The 19,082-nt window shown below is 51.4% G+C and overlaps 8 protein-coding genes across 8 annotated transcripts; 5 read left to right on the plus strand and 3 right to left on the minus strand.

Annotated features, from left to right (window-relative positions):
• The first annotated feature begins 277 nt into the window (after nucleotides 1–277).
• On the plus strand, nucleotides 278–2,214 carry M431DRAFT_512429 (hypothetical protein). The gene is made up of 3 exons (XM_024919835.1): nucleotides 278–865; nucleotides 931–1,812; nucleotides 1,899–2,214. Exons 1-3 carry the CDS (start codon nucleotides 716–718, stop codon nucleotides 1,947–1,949), a joined length of 1,083 nt encoding a protein of 360 aa, XP_024769903.1. The 5' UTR covers nucleotides 278–715; the 3' UTR covers nucleotides 1,950–2,214.
• A 231-nt stretch (nucleotides 2,215–2,445) lies between these two features.
• M431DRAFT_9496 (hypothetical protein) lies at nucleotides 2,446–3,207 on the plus strand (the record flags this gene model as incomplete). Its single annotated transcript, XM_024924634.1, has 1 exon — nucleotides 2,446–3,207. One exon carries the CDS (start codon nucleotides 2,446–2,448, stop codon nucleotides 3,205–3,207), a length of 762 nt encoding a protein of 253 aa, XP_024769904.1.
• Nucleotides 3,208–4,935: 1,728 nt separating this feature from the next.
• On the plus strand, nucleotides 4,936–6,522 carry M431DRAFT_9497 (hypothetical protein; the record flags this gene model as incomplete). The annotated part of the gene is made up of 2 exons (XM_024924635.1): nucleotides 4,936–5,269; nucleotides 5,342–6,522. 2 exons carry the CDS (start codon nucleotides 4,936–4,938, stop codon nucleotides 6,520–6,522), a joined length of 1,515 nt encoding a protein of 504 aa, XP_024769905.1.
• A 542-nt stretch (nucleotides 6,523–7,064) lies between these two features.
• Nucleotides 7,065–9,738, minus strand: M431DRAFT_499669 (hypothetical protein; the record flags this gene model as incomplete). The annotated part of the gene is made up of 5 exons (XM_024917825.1): nucleotides 7,065–8,689; nucleotides 8,746–8,806; nucleotides 8,866–9,077; nucleotides 9,135–9,210; nucleotides 9,271–9,738. 5 exons carry the CDS (start codon nucleotides 9,736–9,738, stop codon nucleotides 7,065–7,067), a joined length of 2,442 nt encoding a protein of 813 aa, XP_024769906.1.
• Nucleotides 9,739–10,315: 577 nt separating this feature from the next.
• Nucleotides 10,316–11,355, plus strand: M431DRAFT_20168 (hypothetical protein). The gene is made up of 2 exons (XM_024913335.1): nucleotides 10,316–10,676; nucleotides 10,754–11,355. The coding sequence occupies exons 1-2, from the start codon at nucleotides 10,526–10,528 to the stop codon at nucleotides 11,101–11,103; spliced, it is 501 nt and encodes a 166-aa protein (XP_024769907.1). The 5' UTR covers nucleotides 10,316–10,525; the 3' UTR covers nucleotides 11,104–11,355.
• On the minus strand, nucleotides 11,167–11,864 carry M431DRAFT_263291 (hypothetical protein). The gene is made up of 3 exons (XM_024913883.1): nucleotides 11,587–11,864; nucleotides 11,384–11,520; nucleotides 11,167–11,316 (listed from the first exon to the last, which is right to left on the minus strand). The coding sequence occupies exons 1-3, from the start codon at nucleotides 11,799–11,801 to the stop codon at nucleotides 11,231–11,233; spliced, it is 438 nt and encodes a 145-aa protein (XP_024769908.1). The 5' UTR covers nucleotides 11,802–11,864; the 3' UTR covers nucleotides 11,167–11,230.
• Nucleotides 11,865–12,795: 931 nt separating this feature from the next.
• On the minus strand, nucleotides 12,796–15,306 carry M431DRAFT_96092 (hypothetical protein; the record flags this gene model as incomplete). Its single annotated transcript, XM_024924786.1, has 1 exon — nucleotides 12,796–15,306. The coding sequence occupies one exon, from the start codon at nucleotides 15,304–15,306 to the stop codon at nucleotides 12,796–12,798; it is 2,511 nt and encodes an 836-aa protein (XP_024769909.1).
• Nucleotides 15,307–17,349: 2,043 nt separating this feature from the next.
• M431DRAFT_512435 (hypothetical protein) lies at nucleotides 17,350–18,932 on the plus strand. Its single transcript, XM_024919836.1, has one exon. It carries the CDS (start codon nucleotides 17,724–17,726, stop codon nucleotides 18,735–18,737), a length of 1,014 nt encoding a protein of 337 aa, XP_024769910.1. The 5' UTR covers nucleotides 17,350–17,723; the 3' UTR covers nucleotides 18,738–18,932.
• Nucleotides 18,933–19,082: the final 150 nt, after the last annotated feature.

Raw genomic sequence — 19,082 nt, forward strand, 5'->3', positions numbered from 1 at the left:
TGTACTCGTACATGCGTTACATGGCGTGGCATGTGCCAGATGTTGGGGAAGAGATTGGCGGGTGATGAGCGGCGGACGGCGTCTTTCACATGGGAGTTGCTGCAATCCCGAGTCTCAACAAAAAAACACTTGCACTGTAAGCAAATGATGCCACCTAACCGCAGCTTTATCCATTTACTCTTAAAAAGCAATTTTACATGTACCGCAATTACCTGTTTCGGCCTCCTGAAATTCCGTGGAGACAATGGAAACCTGGGGCAGTCCGCGGGACAGCGAGGCAAACCTCGGCAATTTCTTATGCTGATGAATGCTGATTTCCACGAGAAGCAATTCGCTCCAAGTTCAGGAACACGCATTGGCGCTGATGCATGTTAGTGGCTTTGGCTAGCTTGATTGTGTTAACGGCAAAGTCAATTCACCAGTGGATTCAGCGTGTGTTTTCGTTTCGTACTCCGTTCGTTAGTTGTGGTTGTATGAGTGGCAGTACGTTAGTTAGGTTGAGGGAAGGGCTGAGCCGAGGCAATTCCACGGAGCCTGACGTCAAGTGAGACCCCCTGAGGACTTAACTCGAATCCCGAAACACTGACATTCTTTTTTTTTTCTTTTTCATCTCTTTTTTTTCTTTTAATAAGTATAGTGGTTAGCAGCTGCTTGGATTTAATTATTCAATTGGATATGAACCCCCTTTGAAAAAAATCCAACCGACAATACAAAGATGAGTGGCAGCGATAAAGACACCAAGTTGGAGGGGACGGAGAAAGTGTTGGACAAGCGGACGACGCTGCTACGGCCTCCAGAGCCGGATGCAAACAAGGCGCCTATCGAGAACACGGTCGAGGTGACGCCGCTGGCGGTGTTGGGACCGGTAAGAAGAAGACGAAGAGAACCCTCAATGAAGCCATCATGAGCTAAACGACCATCTACCAACAGGACATCTTCACCAACACACGGCCGCTGTGGCTGCCCCCCGGCGCGCGAGGCGTCTACGGAGGCGCTGTGATTGCGCAGAGCCTGGCCGCGGCCCAGCTGACGGTTCAGGACCACTTCTTGGTGCACTCGTGCCACTGCTATTTCCTGCTGGCTGGCTCCGCGACGATCCCCATCATGTACCACGTCGAGCGGGTGCGCGACGGGCGGTCGTTTGCGACGCGGACGGTGCAGGCGCGGCAGAAGGGCAACTGCATCTTCACGACGACCATCAGCTTCGTGCGCGAGAACAGCGGCGGCGCAAAGCAGATCCAGCACGCGGCGGCGCTGCCCGACGTCGAGATGCCGGACCCGAGCTGGGACACGGAGGGAGACGCGCTCTGGGACCGGGCTGGGCCGTTTAAGAGCCGGCGCATCGAGCTCAAGGACGCCGACGCCCGGCCGGACCAGCGAAAAGCCCGACAGTGGCATCGCTGCCGAGGACAGATCTCGGCGGCGGGAGGGCATCAAGCGCATCTCAACGCGCTGGCCTACGTCTCGGACAGCTACTTCATCGGCACGGTGTCGCGCATCCACCGGCTGTGGCGGCTGGGCCTGACGCCCGAGCAGGTCGCCGAGCTACCTGATGCTGAGGGCGACAAGATGCGGCAGTTTCTCGAGTTTGAGGGCATGGGCAGCCGGCTGGAGGACTGGGCGGGGAGGCCGCGGGTCGGGATGCTGGTGAGCCTGGACCACAGCATTTACTTTCATGAGCCGAAGCGGGTGAGGGCGGACGAGTGGATGTTTTCGGAGATGGAGAGCCCGTGGAGCGGGGATGGGAGGGGGCTTGTGATGCAGCGGATTTATGCGGCGGATGGGACGTTGTTGGCGAGTTGCGTGCAGGAGGTGAGTCTTTTCTTTGCGTTTGTTTGATCGTTTTGGTGAAGATGATGAATGATGAATGAGCGAAGGCTGACATTGAAACGAAACAGGGTGTTGTTCGGTTGCAGCAGGACGAGGCCGAGAGGGGGTCCAAGATTTGAACAACGGGAGAGACCTCTTTGAATTGGGATAAAGAACATGGGAGGATCATGGCGTTTTTTTGTACAGCGTGGAAAGGAACGAGATTTGGGTTCAAATTCGAACTGCTAGACATTTCTAATTGGCTACTTTTAGGTGGCTTGCTTGTTCATGTTGTTTGAGTTCAAGTTTACAAGAGCTACATACATGAACTGTTTGGGTTGACAACAAGCCCGTGTTCAAACTAACAATAAACTGTTGGGTTTAGAATATACTCACCAACGCAACACTGTATTTTGTTCAGTTTTGTTATACAAAACAAAGCCCCCACTTCGTTCATATATCGTTTCATGTCCAGTCTGTCTTATCATAAGAGCCTCTGAATCTCGGTCTACATGCAACCACCAACAGCCAAAATCATCCGTCTCTATTTAGCATCTCACTACCAACAACCAAAAACCTCTCCCCCAACCACTCTCATTCCTCGATTTCAACATCATCGCCATCAAAACATCCATCATGTGTCGCCTCGCCAAATGCCACTACACTGTTTGCATGTGTTGGTCCCGCAACGAGTACGTCCACTGCTCAAAGGCACGCCCAATCAAACACACAGAAGACTACAAGCCATGTACTAGCAAACCACCAACAGTTCTCAAACTTCTCATCGGCTGGTGTGATAAATGCATGTCGACAATCGAGGCTCACTACGCCAACGCTGAGACTTTCGATAGGAACAGGCCGGCGATCAAGTTCAGAGACGCCCTGGCCGTCCGAAGATTCTGGGGCCTCCAAACTGCCAGCCGCGATCTAGCAAAAGTCCGGGAGATTTTCTCGAGGCTGCACGATCCCGGGACGTCGTTCCAGTGGGATACCGTCATTGATTATTCGCACATGACTATTCAGCCAGGTCACATCACCTGGGAGGGGAAACTCGTGCAAGATGTGTATTACGCGGCAAAGGCTACTGCAGTTTTGCTCGGGCCGGATTCATATGACCCCAATGTTGTGAGCTGGTCTGAGATTACGCAGCGGGCGAGGGTTTACACGATTGTCTGGGCGAATGGGTATGAAGATGGAGAGAGGCATGCTCCGAGGGTGCCTCTGTTTATGGATAAGCCGTATGATAAGGACTTTTGGAAGTTGACAGCACCTGAGATCACTCGCCCGGCAATGCGCTTCCAGTACTGGAGGGATAATCCGACAAGTGAAGGCTCCGAGCTTCCTCCTCCTAGCTACACGCATCTCTTTCCAGCACCTGGTCGCAGTCTCGGACATTAGACATGATGAGCCTTTTTGTTTCCTTTTTTTCTTTGCGTATTTGGAAGGGCAGGGTTGAGATGAGATACCCAGACTGAATCAAGGCGTTTGTTCATCTACTTTGTTGTATTTTTCATATAGCAACAAGTGATAGCGTTCTGAATGGAATAGAAGAATGCTGTTAACGTATTAAAATCATAATAAAGTTTATCCGCATGTTCACATAGACCTTGACTTGTAATGCACGATAGCCGCAAAGTTCATGTATCTGATCATTTCGTACGGCTCTCTGAGCTGGAGCATCTGAGACATGATCCAGCATCCAACTCGTTAGCCAATACAGCATCCTAGATACATGTATTCAGCCTCAATGCGCCGAGAACCGGCATTTCGTTAGTCTCAATCTGTCTGCCCAGCACATGAGGCAGATTCAGCCGCAGCTACACTCCATCGGCACAGGCTAGGATCTAGCAGCAGCAGTAGCCGAACAGCCCATCCGTTCAAAAATAGCAACGAAAATGTGTTTGCATAAACCATGTGAACATTTCGCCTCGTTTACTTGGAAGCCAATACTATTCCATGTGTAACAATTCAAGTGCTGCTGTAGGTATACATGTTCAATGTACTATCAAATGGAGGCGCAGTTCCGCAACCTCTCTTGAGGAAGGTACGGAATGCCATATTCCGACACCGAGGCAACACAACCCCCAAGCAAATGTCCTTTGCAAAATCCTTCTCCCCCTAACTGCAGATTTTTCTTCTTCTTCATTTCTCTCTTTTCTTTTCCGCATAAGGCGCCGTTCATTGTTCAATCGGCATATACCCTTTTAGGACAAGTACGATAACGCACAAACCTCAAAGCAGTCCATCGCCAAGTTGGGCAGCTACAATTACCAACCGACCATTGACTCACTCGCCTCGCAAAACGAAAATTGTTCCTAGCTTGGCAGCTTGGCCTGGGGTTGTGGCGCAGCGAAAGCACGTTCAACCCAATAGACGCCTGGGCTAAGACGGACGCCTAGCTACTTTGCATTGGCTCTTTCGCACGAGGGCGGAAAATTGCTTCCGGTCAATTTGCTGCTTAGCCAGATCGACGTGGCGCTTCAGCTCCAGGAGGATTTGCCAAGACTTAGGAGCCATGCTACGCTGCCCCGTCTATCGAGCTAGCTGCGGCTCTGGCAGAATTCGAGACGGTGATCGAGACTCGCTCACTCTGAGAAACAACCCCTGATGCTGTTGCTCTTCTGCCGCTTGCTGATGGGTGGCAATGGCTACCGACATTGAGCAGAGGCGCGACGCGAAGCTACTGCAGCTCTGATTCACGGCACGGTCCCACGGGGAGGAATGTCTCGCTCATTGAAGCTCTCAACTCGACTATTGTCGTCGCACGGCACAAGACAATTAGACTCATGGGGCCCTTCCCGTACCACTCGACCATAGGCAGGGCTGCTGGGTCTCAAGCATGGCCTCCCCATCCCCGAGTCGTTCTAGCCTCATGCAGTGGCAGGGATGAGGCCACAACGAAGAGATGATGGTCTTTCAGCTCCTTCAGGCAATGGCCGCAGTTCCTAAATCTATGCTTAAATACTAAGGAGTCCCAAACAATTTCCGCCCTTCTTCGTCTGCCCATGACACCAGGCAAACAAAAGAGAATTTAGTTTGCTCTGCCACCTTTCGGCCTCTTCCTCGGGTATCATTACAGCATTGAGCTCAGTTCTTCCGTTTGTTTCTTCTCTCGTGCCCTTCACAATGCGCTCATCTGCCCAGTACATCTCGCTGGCCGGCCTCGTCGCCGCTGGCACCGTTTCTGCAGGCATTCTCCATGTCCCCATCGAGAAGCGATATCTCAGCAGTGATCCCTCTCCCTCATTACTCCGTCGCGATGGCAGTATTAGTCTGGACGCGCTCAACAACATCACTGGGGGTGGCTATTATGCCGACTTCAGCATTGGCACGCCTCCCCAGAAGCTGAGCTTCCTTCTCGATACCGGTAGCAGTGATACCTGGGTCAATTCAGTCAAGGCAGATCTCTGCACAGAACCATCAGTGCAGCAGTCAGTCGGGGAATTCTGTTACAAACAATGTAAGTCAGCTATTCTTACCACTTTCCCAGTATTCTTGTGAATCACTCCGCTGACTCCTAACGTTATTACAGTCAATCCGTCTCGTAGTTCATCCTATAAGTCGAGTACAGAAGACTTCGATATCAGTTACCTTGATGGCCGCAGGATTCAGGGCACTTACTTCAAGGATACAGTTACTATTAACAATGCGACTGTCAAGAACCAGCAGCTCGGCTTGGCCCTCATCTCCGTTCGTGGTACAGGCATCATGGGTCTGGGCTTCCAGGAGAATGTCGCGGCCGACGTCAAGTATCCCACCATCATCGACAACATGGTATCTCAAAATGTCATCCCTGTGCCGGCATTCAGTCTCTACCTCAACGACCTGCAAACCAGCCAGGGTGCCATTCTCTTTGGTGGTGTCGATACCGACAAGTTCCACGACGGCCTCGCCACTCTCCCTCTTCAGCCCCTGCCCGCGAGTATTGCCAAGACTCAGGACATCGTCATGTACAATGTTCAGCTGAATGGGTTCAAAGCTTCCGCCGTCGATACCCCTGCCGTCAATGGCAGTGCAATTCTGGATTCTGGCTCAACAATCAGTCTCCTTCCAGATGCTGTTGTGCAGGCCATCTGGAAGAAGTACGGCGTCCTCAACATCCGAGGAGTCCCCATCCCTTTTGTTGATTGCGGCAAGGCAAACTCTAAGGATACCTTTAGCTTCCAGTTCACCAACAAGACGATCAAGGTGCCCATTGATGAAATGGTTATCAACAATCTCGCCTCGGTACAAGACGACATCCAGTCGGATCCCACTTTGTCCAATTTGTTCAAGGGATGGAGCGGAGTTTGCACGTTTGGCATGAGCTCAACGACAGGTTACGGCATCACAAGCGACCAATTCATCTTGCTCGGCGACACCTTCTTGCGATCTGCATATGTCGTCTACGACTTGCAGAACAAGCAGATTGGCATTGCCCAGGCTACTCTCAACTCGACAGCCAGCAACATTGTCCCGTTCCAGGAAGGCTCAAAGTCAATTCCTGGCCCTGTTTCTACAGGCGCTGATGATTCAGGTAATTCACCTACCCCTAGTTCCACCGAACCAGGTAGTTCCGGAGACTCTGGAGATTCTTCCAGTTCTGCGAAGCCTGGAAGCCCTACTGAATCTAGCAATTCTGACAATTCAAAAGACTCTGCCGGCTCTGCCTTTTCGATTACTCTGGCAGGTACCGCTGTCATGGCTCTCTCCATGATTATGAGTGCTCTATAGAGGCCAGATGACCACCGAAAGGGGGGTTAACATAATGGGGAATGTTCTATTTTCGATAAAGCAAATGGGGTTTTAATAAGATGGCGAGATGATTTATGCGGTTATAGCGAATCTATGAGATATCAGACTTAATGTAAATTTACGAAACGGCTGGGGGGATATACCGTAGAGACGATTAGTTTCTTGGGTTCAAGCAAGCAAGTCCATCACATGAATATACGAGTGATGTTACTAGCACACTAAAGTCACGTTGAAGCACATGGCACCTGTGATTTATCCTTTGATATTGACTCTACAATTATCCTACATCTGATTCTTTGCCTAGCTCTCAAGGACCAGTTCGTAAAGTGAAGTAGCCTCGAGGGTGTAAGATAGCTTCGAATTGAAGAAACCAAATCCTCGAGACGCATCTCGAAGAAGAGAAGAAAAAGAGACAAGATGAGAAAGAGAGCAGTCATTTTAGTTGCTGCCTAGAAGTGTATTCGAGTCTTCAAACGCCTTTGTATATGTTCCAGAAACATTTTCATCCAATAACCGGCGTTTCACTCCTCTTTCTTGTCCTCGCTGTTCTGCTCTTCATCCTTCTTCTCTCCAAACTCGTTGAAGAACCGCTCTCTCGCCCGATCGTTGACGGCATCAACATAGTCCTTGCGCTTGTTGAGCGTCCTGCTCTCTCCCATAGCCTGCGCATCTCCCAGATTAGCACCTTCGGCCCCAAGGCCCACGCCTTGCCTGTACACATGGGTGACGATGCTCTCAGTGCGCCCCTCAGCATTGGCACCTAAGCCGCTGCCAGACATCCAGCCCATCTTGGCAAGCATGCCGGCGCCTTTAGACTGCGCTGGAGCCTTCTCCTGCACAGGAGCTTTGCCTTGGTCTTTCTGGGGACCTGGAGCGCTCTTGTCTGCTGGAGCAGGCGGTGGCTTCTTGGGTTGGTTCCACTGCTCGCGTCGTTCCTTGGCCCTGTCTCGGTATTGTGGTGCCGCGGCGCCGGAATCACCACCAGCTTCAGTTTGTTTTGGTAGCTGAATACCTCGTTTATTCAACCTCTCTACCGCGCTCTTGACCGACTGCTCATCTAGCAGCTTCTCTGCATGGAGCTGCCCATTCCCATGGCGACCTAGCTCGTCTAGTGACTTAAACTTACGCATGCAAAGAAGACATTGTAACTTGTCTCGGTCCGCATACGGGGTGATTGGCCTTTCTTCTTTAGCCTGAACGTCAGGCTTGGCTTCAGGTATGGTGTCGCCATTTTGTTCCTCCGGTGGAGGTGGAGGCGCTGAAGAGGGCGCGGGAGGCGCGGGATGGACTGGGACTGATGAAACCGCTGAAGGGCCCGAGGCCTGCATTGATGCTCCAGTAAACGAAAATTTGATGGGCGCTTCCTTTGAGCTCTTTAGGGCGGGAGGTGCCTGCTTCGCAGCGGACTTGTCGTCAGACTCCCCTGTGTGAATCTCTTCATGCTTCTTCTGCCACAAAGCCATATGACCAGCCATCGCAGGGACTGCCCTCTTGGCTGCAGCAGCACCTTGAGGGTCATCTGCCTTTCTCTTCTTCGGTTTCTTGTTATTTCCATTCGGATCACCCCCTTTTGGCTCTCCATCCGCATTAATAGTCTCAGGAGGCTCAGCAGATAGGAGTTTCTGGCTGGGGTAGGCTCGCAAGTCACGATACCGGACGCGGAGGGTAGTGTTGAACAAGGGAGTAAAGGAAAATCGTTCTGTCTCGGGAGTAACCTCACGTTCCTCTGGAACAAAGACTCCCATATGAATGTGAGACACGTTGACAGCACAGGCTGCAACAGTGAAGGATGGTAACAGCTTGATTTTAGCCATGGCATCGACAGCATCCTGCAGAGTCCAAAATTCAGCAAAGCCATATTTGACAGACTCTTCGGTATTCGGATCGCGCATTAAGAATACACGGTGGAGCGACCCCGGGCGTGCACCAGTCCGAGCAGCACGATCAGCTGGGGCAGTTGACTGGAGCTTCGAGCCTGGTACCAGCTTCTGGCTGGCTGGGTCAAGCTTTTCAAGTTCTAGTCGCTTCATGTCTGTTGCAAACATGTCCTCGTTGACAAAGGCAGTCAGAGGATAAACCACCAGGATCTGGGTAGGCGCATCGGCAGCATCAGCAGCAGGATTCAGACTTAATCGCATTGTCGAAGCTAAGGATTACACGTCAGCTGCCAGCCATTGAGAAGCAGTATCAAATTGGACGCACATGATGGGGATGAGCCACAGCGCTTGCATTTGGTGCGCGAAGAGTAGTTGTTGAAGCCACACTAGGTAATTGTTAGCTATAGTCACAGTTTCTGTCTGCTAGCTGTCTGGGGAATCTTACAGGTTGGCAGATCCATTGGCCACCACCGGCACCGGAAGCGCGTGTTTCTGCGTCCTCCCTGCGATGGGCAAAGTGGATGTAAGCGCTGATTCTGCCATCTGGGACTTCATCAGTCGTGTGAGGTAGTGTGATGAGGACTTTGGGAAAGTTTTCATTGACAAAGGCGGCTGCATGATCAACTTCCTCAAACTGGATAAAAGCTCGGCGTTTTCCTTTGTGTAGGGTTAGGAATGGACATTCACAAGAGCTAGAGTTACAGGGATACATACCTTTGGAATACGTTATCCGAACATCGACAAGAGAGTAGTTGTCGGAGATGCAATCGCGGATAATGCTCTCTCGTAACTGGACAGAGATTCTCGTTAGACACATATTTTCTCGACATAATGTCGGAGAAGTACGAACCTCCATTGCGTCTACCCTAACAGGCAACCCTTCGAAAATAACGGTATCACTGGGCAGCCCTGCCTCTCTCAATCGGCCACCCTCTCTCGCGGGGCTGCGGGAACGACTCCTGCTGTAATAATCTCCATGTGGTGATCGGGAGTTGTAGGATTTCCTATCACGGTAGGAAGAGGAGGAGCCATAGTCGTAACCCCTGTCTTGGTCATGACGCCCGCGGTGATAGTCGTCGTTATACATTCTGCCTTGGTTGTCATGGCTCCAGTCACGAGGGCTCAGGCTTCGCCTCGGGCGCGCGTCATGAGCGTCTCGGTAGTCTGGCGCAGCGGAGGGAGGCTGGCGATGCGGCCGGGAGTGATGGTCGCGCCGGTCCCACGCGTTGCCGTACATGTCGTCGTCCCTGGATGGAGACTGTGAATAGCCTCGTTGTCCCGTGGGCAAGTTAGCCGTCAAGCTCAATTCATCAGCCATAGGTAAAAGCCCTGTAACTGTTCTCAATCTCCTATGAGTGCGCGGGCCGTGTCTTTACCCTGCCGCGATGGTTGGTGATCGTCGTGGTAGTAGTCTCTTTCTCTGTCTCGTTCTCTGTCTCTGTCTCTCGATCGAGCATGGCGAGAGTCGCGGTTGGCTTCACGATCTCTGCCCCGGTCTGGGGATCGTGCGTGCTGGTCGTCGCGCATAACGACAGAGGCCAATCAGGCACGATTCTGAGGGGGGCAATTAATGATATTAATGATGTAGAGGAAAAGGAAGTAAAGAGAGCGGAAACGAGTCAGCGATGGCCTTGTCGAACGAAGTTGCAAGATGAAGTCGAAGTTGAAGTCACATGGTGGGATGTTGCAACAGCCAAAATGAAGTCCCACCTTATTTTGCAGCACAGAGAGCTGAACTTTAATAGAGCTGGCGCTTACTCAGCCGCTGCATTTACCAAAGGCCTGTGAGGAGGGGCTCTGCTGCAGGTACACAGACTCCCAGCCATTTATTGCTGCACGACAAGGTACCTGACCTGTTGTGTTCTACGCCACTCCAAAACCTTCGCAAACGGCATCTCGTAACGATAACCAGTATATAATCTTTCCCATATCTCATCTTTGTATATCGTCAGTCTCATCTTCTCCATTATATCTGCATCTCATTATTTTTGTCTTTTTCTTTTTGGAATTGCCCGGCGTTTGTTTTGGACATCATTCATTGTTCATCGAGATCTGTCTCAGCCTCTATAACACTCATAAATTCCGAGCGTATTTCGCCACCAGCCATGGGAGATATCAAAGATGACGACGCAAATACCATCTGGGAGATGTCTGAAGACGGCTGTTACGTGGGCCTGACACACGATTATCTCAACATCCAACAGGCCATAGATAAAGTTCGCAGTCCCGCGGCCGGCGCCATTGTCTTGTTTGCAGGTTGGTAGCTCACTTATGCAGCGTTCCGGTCTGATATCTCATGCTCGGCTACTCTCTCGCTAACCACATCTGAATAGGAACAACGCGGGATAACTTTGCCGGGAAGCCAGTAAAGGAACTTCAGTACACAGCTTATAATAAGCTGGCCTTGCGGACAATGTTGACCATCTGCAAAGACATCCTCAGCAAGCACGGCCTCAAAGGCATCTCTATGATCCATCGCTTAGGCACCGTACCTATTGGCGAAGAAAGTATTCTCATTGCAGTCTCGTCACCACATCGGCAAGCTGCGTGGAGGGCCGGGGAGGAGGCCCTGGAAGCATGCAAATCTAGGGTAGAGGTATGGAAGAAGGAAGAATTCGAAGGCGAAGAGGGCGTCTGGAGGGCAAATCGAGATGGTGCCATGGGACAAAAGGTGGATTCATGAGTGATTCTATATTTCTTCTATCCTGTTGCTTCTCTGCCGCTGTCATCTCTCAAAGATGAAATACTCTGATATATCCCCCGCTATTTAATCATAAAACCATTCCCAGCTGTTTGCGAGTCTCGCCTTTTTATTTTTCGTATACGGGTAACGGCTCTTTTAGATATTCAAATGGACACAATGGCGGGCGACTGGAATCGCGCTTCCCTAGCATGACTGTTGCAGAAGACAAGGTTAGCATCTATGAGTAATTGGAGGAGAAGTTTTGAATCGAATGACAAACCAATGTGTTCGCTATATATCTCTGTAAAGGTCTGGCTCGAACCCAGCCCTGAGGGAGCTAAACACTCTGTCAAGGCCGACGGATACACAACGATGCCATACTCGGCGACGAGCATCTTCCAGAAATCGACTGGTAATCTAGAAAAGAGAACATCAAGAGTCAGCAATGAGGAATATCGCAAGATGACACGCAATCTGACATACTTGTATTGCCCTGATTTGACACCTCCATGTACGAATGTGCACACCGTCTCCAGCATCACAAGCCCTTGTTGCATAGCGAGGGAAAACTCATTGTCTGTCCAGCCGCATATTCGTTTCAACCGCTCTTCCGCACAGTTCATCGCAATACTCCACCCTTTCTCGATTCTGTGCAGAGTACTGTCTTCGAGGTCGTGCATGGTGTCGCGTGAGAGCATAATCTGATTAAATAAGACGTTGAATTGATCGCTTTTTTTTCCAATCCAAAAATTGTGTATGAGGTTCTTTGTTAACAAAATCGCATACTGGTGGTGTATAGGTTAAGTATGGTGGAAGAGCCGCATGTGACGACAAAGGCACGCAGCCATCAAGGTTCTCGGAAGGTTCATCCATGACAAACTCTATCGCGCTGCATACTATCAAGGTGCCGATTGATAGTGTTTGACTAGCTCAAAGGAATAATACAAACAAACAATGACGAATCGCTGTCGGGTAGGTACTGAGGTATAGTACAACTTTGAAGTGGGAGTTACGACTCCACCAGCTCTTAACGGGGCGGGTTCATGATGTCAATAAACTGGCTCAATGGCCGCTGTTTCGAAGTCTCATTACTGTGTGTATCTATTCATGGGTTGACCTGACTATAATCGAAGCACACAATCACATCGTAGCAACTACACAAAAGACACTGGATAGATTTCACATCTACGGTTGTAGCCTTAACTCAAAACATCTTCATCTGGGTACTTTGGCAGGCAACCAACCCACTTGGCGCAGGTGCCCACCAGCACTTGGACCATCGAAAGCAGGTACTAAGAGCATGCCGGTTATGAAGAACGCAATAGCGAGCTTTGTTTTGAGAAGTCCGTAGCGACAGAATATCGGCGTAGTCTTGGTATGATGAATGTTAGATGGAACTAGAGAGCGTAGACTGTTAGAAAAGAGAGCCAACAGGACACAAGAGGGCGAATCATATGTACGCATAAAACATCTTGATTATAACGCTCATGAATGAAACCAAGAAAATATGTGCATGTTGCTATATACAAGTGGTATCTCAGGGGGCCTCTCGAGCCAGTTCGTGACTTCAAAAAGAATATACATCAGTCATGATCCTCCGCCTCATCGTCATTATATCTACAAATACACACACAAAGACACCGCCCACTCTAAAGCGCATAGTTCTCCGTGTGCAAAAATATCTCTTCTGCTCTATAGAGCATAGTTCTCCGTATGCAAAAAGATCTCTTCCAACTCGTCGTCGCCCCAAATCTCCGCCTGAAGCTTCGCCACTGTGTTGGCCACGCCCACTCTCATCCCCGGAGGACCACACACAAAGACGGCGGTCCTTCGGCCCAAGATACCTCTGCCCTCGGGCCCACCCGTGGCCCATTGCTTGAGCATGTAGCCAAGATCGGGGCGGCCGTACTCGATAGTCCAACCGTCTTCAGTTATTTGATGGGGCATGGGGAACGCGGATCGCATAAGGTTCTTTTGGAATTCGGTGGGTGTCTGCGGGAACCCAAAATCGAACCCGGCTGGTGGGCCAAAGGTCGATACCGGACGATCGCTAGGGCCGCCGGCAGGAATGCCAGAGTTGTACAAATGCGCCAGCTCTGGAACTGCGATAGGCTGAGGCTGAGGCTCAGGCTCAGGCTCCTCTAATGTCGTATCGTGCTGCTTTTTATCCTCGGGATAGCCATTCTCGTTAAGTTTGCCCAAATTATCTTCAGAAAGGGCACCCTGGCTCATCGGTGATTCATTAGAGGATGGGTGAGGGAGAGGTGGCGGCGGCGGATATTGATGAGGTTGCAGGTATTTTTGTTGTGGCAGTGCCGTGATGCGATCTTCATTCTCTTCGCGAAGTTCGCGCTCTCGCTCCAGATCTCCCATTGCCTCAGCCTGAATAAAGGCCGAGTTTCGTTTCGAGGCAATGCCTGCGACAAAGCCGTCTAGTTTATCGTGAAGCTTGTGAGTCAAGGCCCGGGTGTTTGATCCGTTTATGGGAGCAGTCATTTGCTGCCCTTGGCGGTTGCGCACAGCTGTAGTGACAAAGAATTTACAGCTTACGCTCTCAGGAGGAGCGGATTCTCGGCAGATACGCAGCTCCTCTCGGAACCAGTCCATGTCTTCAAATTTCTTCATAGCCCAGACGACGACGACCTTTCTAGTGATGGCCTTGCCATCTCGCATTCGCTTCACCAGATTGAGAAGCTGAGATATCAATGACGTGATGCCGCTTCCGCCAGCAATGAGGATGCAGGTGTCAAAAGCGGCCAGATCGCGCCTCATGCCGCCGTAGGGACCATCCAAGAACGCACGGTACGTATGGAAAGGACCTTTCTCAATGGCAGTGTCTAGAACCTTGCGCGTGAATCCACCATAGGCTTTGAATAGGAGGATGCAATCCCGATAGTTTTCTCCGTATTCGGAAGGCAAATCCTCGCTGCAGAGGGATGAAATAGTAAATGGGTGGTTATCGAAGAATGAGATGCCAGGCATTCGAAGATAGACGTATTGACCAGGCTTCCATCTCATCTGAGTGGGAATGGTGACCTTGATGGCGTTCTCGGCCATGAGGGTGATTGCAGCCTCATCACCAACCATAAAGGACATTCGTCCAGGCTTTACCCAGTTAAGTTTAAAGACCCGCAAGAGATTGCAGACTCCCCAGATGGCACAAGTGGCATAGAGGTAGTCCCAGGTGAGGAGCCGGTTGGCTGTGTGCCAGAACAACACACCAACGTAGAGGATGCCGACCGGGACGTGAAGAACAACAAATGCTTCGTAGGCAACTCTCCGAATCCAAGGGAGAGAGAACACGTTAAGCCAAAGCAGCGGAACGATGCAGGCAATTCCCGTGCCGTAAATTATGCCCTTTGAAGGGGGAAAAGTCGAGCCCCAGACTGACAAGCCATTGTCCTCCCATACAGGTTGAACATAGAATGGGATCATGTGAATCAATGAAAGGAATAGACAAAGGTAGCTGAGCCATCGGTGAAAGACGTTTAGTCGCTCTGGTCCAATGCCAAGCAACATGGTCAGTATGTTTGTCTTCATGCCAGTCGCAATGATCCATGGAGTCAATGCCACGGAAAGCATGCCGGACCTGATGGCCACGGGCGGCGCTCCAAATCGAATGCTCTCCCAGTAGAGTGGCTGCTGGAGGAAGGTGTAGAGGGTGACAAAGGCAAAAGCGATGAACGTCGTCGCCAGAACGGAGAGCGACGAAAAGGTAAACCGATGCTTTCCAATGACGATGTCCGGAACAGATCTATAGAAAACCCATCGAAACAAGGCTAATGTGTCATTGATAAATCCAATGGACGAGAAGTGAGCCTTGGGGCGGAACTTTTCACCCATAGGGTTGCCGTCGGGGAAGAACTCCTGGGCCATGCCGGTGCGAATGGCGGCCTGGACGAAATTGGAGTCGACATTGTAAGTCTCCTGGTAGTGTGTCTCTATTTGCTGTTTGTAAATGGCCTGGCGAATCTTGTCTTGCCAAAAGTGCCACATGCGAACCACGAAGATGCAGCCCGAGAGGGCAGCCGCGAAGTATGTCCACCCGAGAGCATATTTGCCGGCCTTGGACCAAGGATCAACAGTGTCCGCCTGAACAAGACCCGGCGGGCTTGTGGGAGTCAAGGGAATCAGGATCCGCTTGACGACATCGGAAACGCTTCGCGTGGCCTGGGTGGTGAGCTCCTGCATATGGGGGGCCATGATGGATAGCAGGTAATGGCTGCAACTGCTTCAGCTGCGTCGTAGCAAAAACGTGGCGGATGAGGCACAAGTTGGAGTTGGAGTTGGTATTACCCCCGTGCTTGCGTGGGACGTAGGCAATAAAAAAGCCCGCGGTTTCAACCTGGGCCAAGGATAGCGAATGCTTCTATTGCATTGCAGCCAGGCGCTTACAGCCCGCCGATCAGGACTTGCTGCCGTGAATGAGTGGCTATGAAACCGCAGCGCGCTCTGGAGTCATAACGAGTAGTACCAGACTCCTCGAAACGAAACAAAGCCCAATGATTAAGATTAACGAGAGAGCTGGGCAGTGAGATGGCAAAGATTGATCAACAACTGATGAGCGGTGGGGGGCTGAATGCGGCGGCCCGTGAGGATATAAAGCCCAGACATGGCTCAAAGAGCTTCCCTCCTCCCTGCACTCGCTAATACGGAGCGAGTGATACAGGGATTTTTAAGTCGGTGGATCACATCAACGATGGGCTAGTGACGGCTGCAAAGGTCTGGATGACAAGCGCGGGAAAGATACGGACGAGCATCAGATGTTGGTGACACGCCGAATCGCCATGCGGGCAACGGTCGATATGGCCTGAATCGTTCAATAGTCCGGACAAAAGCAGACAGACAAAAGCCGTGATGGGACGTAACAGGGACGCATCAGGCCCCCCCAGCGGCTGGGCAGGCCGCGAGATTGGTCGCTTCTTGCATCCGGGGATTGCGCACGCCGAGCACGAATTGGCGCGGCCGAATGTGACAGGCGAGGTGATGAACGAGGCGGCATGCAGGTCAAGCTACCGCAATCTAGCCATGGTGTGCTCCAACCAGGCAACGGCAACAGGACGAATTTGCTAGCGGGCGGGGCGAAATGGCTGCTCGGCAGACGGTTGATGATCGAGCAAGGGTTCGTCTGCATGAGCACGGCGGAAGCTAACGAACAAAGTCGATTCATGTCTTTGGTGTCCATCGATGCCTGTAGGGACTCGTCCATCCCATCTCTCTCAGGAACAGAACTGTACTGTACGGAGTCGCATCCGCCACAAGGTCCACACGTTTGCTGACAAGGGCTCCATGTTGCACTCGTAGTCGTACAGTAACCGTTGGTGATGACACACACAGTCCCGTCCTGGTGAAGAAATAGAAGTAGACTCCGAGGTATTATCCCACAAGTCCACTGTTGATTACAGTACTCGTACTCGTAGAATGGCCATGGCGAATGCTACCGTCTTGAGAACGGCGCAAATCCGGTCACCCAAATCATAAACACCGCCATCAGCAGCCCTAATGTGAATGAGGGGAAACCAGATTTCTGCATTGAGCCACTCACGAGCTCCAACAGCTCCCAATCGAGGGACCGTTTGGGCAAGTAAAAACGGCGCTCCAGAGGCTGTTGGTGACGGATCTAGTGGCCATATGCACTCTGCACCGTGATTCGATGGGCGGCAGGGCGAGGGGGGACCATCGAGGACATGGGCGGCAAAACACGGCGTGTGATTCGCTGGGCAACTTGCTGGCCGACAGCGGTCTGAGCAAATAAGGCTCTGGGAATTGTCCGCCAAGATTCTGATAATCTCACAAAGAGCGCTAACAGCCGGAGTCTGACGGATCGCGTGGGATGAATTCCGGGCGTCTCACAGGGCTTTTCTTTCCTTTGCAGTTGCTGGTGGTGTTGAGGTTTGGCGCTGCTTGTGCTTGTGCTTGTGCTTCTCTGCTGGCTGCTGCTACTAGCCTGTTAGTGGCCCGGAGAAATGGCCGTCCGGCAAATGCCAGGCTTCTTCCCCTGGCCTGGACGCCGTTGTCCTGCGAGAATCACCCGATTGCTGTAGAAGTTGACAAGCATCTCTAATCTCTCCCTGCGCAATCTGCTTGCATCCAGAATACGTATGTAGACACTCGGCATCCATCTGGCCATGGCAGCGTCGCAGTCAAATCACGTGTAACACCAATCGGAAGTCAAACTTTGTGTCCGAGCAGCTGCTTTAACTTGGCTATGCCGCCGATTGATAATGATTCCAGCCTGGAGAGACGCGTCAGTTGGGTATATATCGAACCACCGTCTCCATACATGACACCAAGTAATCGGCAACGACGGCATCGATCGACATCCCCGTCTTTGCATCTCCGAATTCCCAAGCAATCTCCAGCTGCCGGGAGACACAAGATGGACACCTCCGTCAGCCTTGTGCTCCACCTCCGTTTCATTGGCTGTAGATTATCCAAGCTCCCCCACCCGCAAGGCTGAGAGCTCAAGTTTTCTTTCTTTTTGGGCACGGCGGCGCAGAGAACAACTCCCGAAACACACGACACACTCGATACGGCCCTTGATCTGATGTTGTAATTCTGCATCTGTCTTTCGATTATACCCATCAGCCACGCCGAAGTCTTCCGAAATCACCGTCATCATGGCACCCGAGGTGGGCCTGTCGCGCTCAACCTTTGCTAAGCTCTCTCCTCATCCGTATCTGCTCGCAAATCTCGAACCATCCGACGACTCTGTTCCACCTGCGCGAAGCAATGGCCGAGCTCCTTTCGAGGTCCGGACACCCACAGTCAATCTCTCCAGCTTATCACATGCCCACGGAAGTGCCCTGGTAAGGACAGGGGATACAACCGTCATTTGCGGAATTCGGGGCGAAACAATCCTGACAGACCACATCCCCAACTTCCGCGCATCCAATACACAGACAGAATTGGCCGAATACGACTTGTTGGTTCCGAATATTGAACTGGCTACCGGATCGGCGCCACAATTTTTGCCCGGCGGTCCGCCCACAACCCTCGCCCAGACATTGAGCACCAGAATCTACTCCCTCCTACATAGCTCCAAGCTGCTGCGCGCTGAAGATTTGCGTATATGGCACAAACGACCGGCCGAAGCTCCGATCCCGGTCGATGAGGAGGAAGAGGGGGCTAATGAGCAGCAAGAAGGAGAAGAGACCGTGGTGGCATACTGGGTGCTGTATATCGATCTCTTCTTCATCTCCTTTGATGGCAATCCGTTTGATGCAGCTTGGGCAGCAACCGTGGCTGCTCTCCGCGACACCAAGCTACCCCAAGCTCGCTACGATCCAGACAGAGAGATGATAATATGCTCTAGGAAAGACCCAAGGCCTCTCACAGTGGAAACCATGCCCATTGCTTGTACAGCAGTCATTTTCACAGGCAAAGAGACCAAAGACCAGGCTCCAGATGGCAAATTCTGGATGTTGGCTGACCCAGATACCCTGGAGGAATCATTATGCAATGAGACAGTTACGATTGTCATTGACTGCTCTGGTGGCTCAAAACGAATTCTGTCCATCTCGAAACACGGAGGCACAGTCATGTCGGCGAAGCTACTTGGGTCGAAGGAGTTCCTCGACTGGGCAAGTAAGCGGTGGGAGGGTCTCGCATCGGCAATCACTGGCAGCCGATGAATCTGGAATACCATAGAATACCATAATTGTTTAAGCATCGAGAAGCCATCTTTGTTTCGGGGGATGTTCCATTGGCTAGCTTATACAAAGCGCCAACCATAGTACTACTAGGAAACTTTGCACATGGTACCAGACAGATGGTACGGAATAGGTAGAATCAAGCTGTCAAGTACAAACAAAAAACTTCATGGATCAAAGCGGGCATGTGTCAACCATTCGAACCACCCTTTCAGACTTTATATCTAGGGCAGTAGATACCGGCCGACGACTCTCTCTACCGCTCAGTCGAATGAGGCCGCGATGCCACGTACGTAAAGTACCAAAGACATAACGTGAAAAATTCAA

The sequence above is a fragment of the Trichoderma harzianum genome, assembly GCF_003025095.1.
Source record: "Trichoderma harzianum CBS 226.95 unplaced genomic scaffold M431scaffold_15, whole genome shotgun sequence".
Classification (NCBI taxonomy): domain Eukaryota; kingdom Fungi; phylum Ascomycota; class Sordariomycetes; order Hypocreales; family Hypocreaceae; genus Trichoderma; species Trichoderma harzianum.

What these genes read in the sequence shown, in the direction of transcription:
- M431DRAFT_512429 (XM_024919835.1), top strand. Translation starts at nt 716, where the DNA reads ATGAGTGGCAGCGATAAAGACACCAAGTTGGAGGGGACGGAGAAAGTG. An exon ending in CGCTGGCGGTGTTGGGACCG is followed by an intron (nt 866 to 930) that starts GTAAGAAGAAGA and finishes ATCTACCAACAG; the next exon opens with GACATCTTCACCAACACACG. An exon ending in TGGCGAGTTGCGTGCAGGAG is followed by an intron (nt 1,813 to 1,898) that starts GTGAGTCTTTTC and finishes GAAACGAAACAG; the next exon opens with GGTGTTGTTCGGTTGCAGCA.
- M431DRAFT_20168 (XM_024913335.1), top strand. Translation starts at nt 10,526, where the DNA reads ATGGGAGATATCAAAGATGACGACGCAAATACCATCTGGGAGATGTCT. An exon ending in CGCCATTGTCTTGTTTGCAG is followed by an intron (nt 10,677 to 10,753) that starts GTTGGTAGCTCA and finishes ACATCTGAATAG; the next exon opens with GAACAACGCGGGATAACTTT.
- M431DRAFT_263291 (XM_024913883.1), bottom strand. Translation starts at nt 11,801, where the DNA reads ATGCTCTCACGCGACACCATGCACGACCTCGAAGACAGTACTCTGCAC. An exon ending in GTCAAATCAGGGCAATACAA is followed by an intron (nt 11,521 to 11,586) that starts GTATGTCAGATT and finishes TCTCTTTTCTAG; the next exon opens with ATTACCAGTCGATTTCTGGA. An exon ending in GATATATAGCGAACACATTG is followed by an intron (nt 11,317 to 11,383) that starts GTTTGTCATTCG and finishes CTTCTGCAACAG; the next exon opens with TCATGCTAGGGAAGCGCGAT.
- M431DRAFT_512435 (XM_024919836.1), top strand. Translation starts at nt 17,724, where the DNA reads ATGGCACCCGAGGTGGGCCTGTCGCGCTCAACCTTTGCTAAGCTCTCT.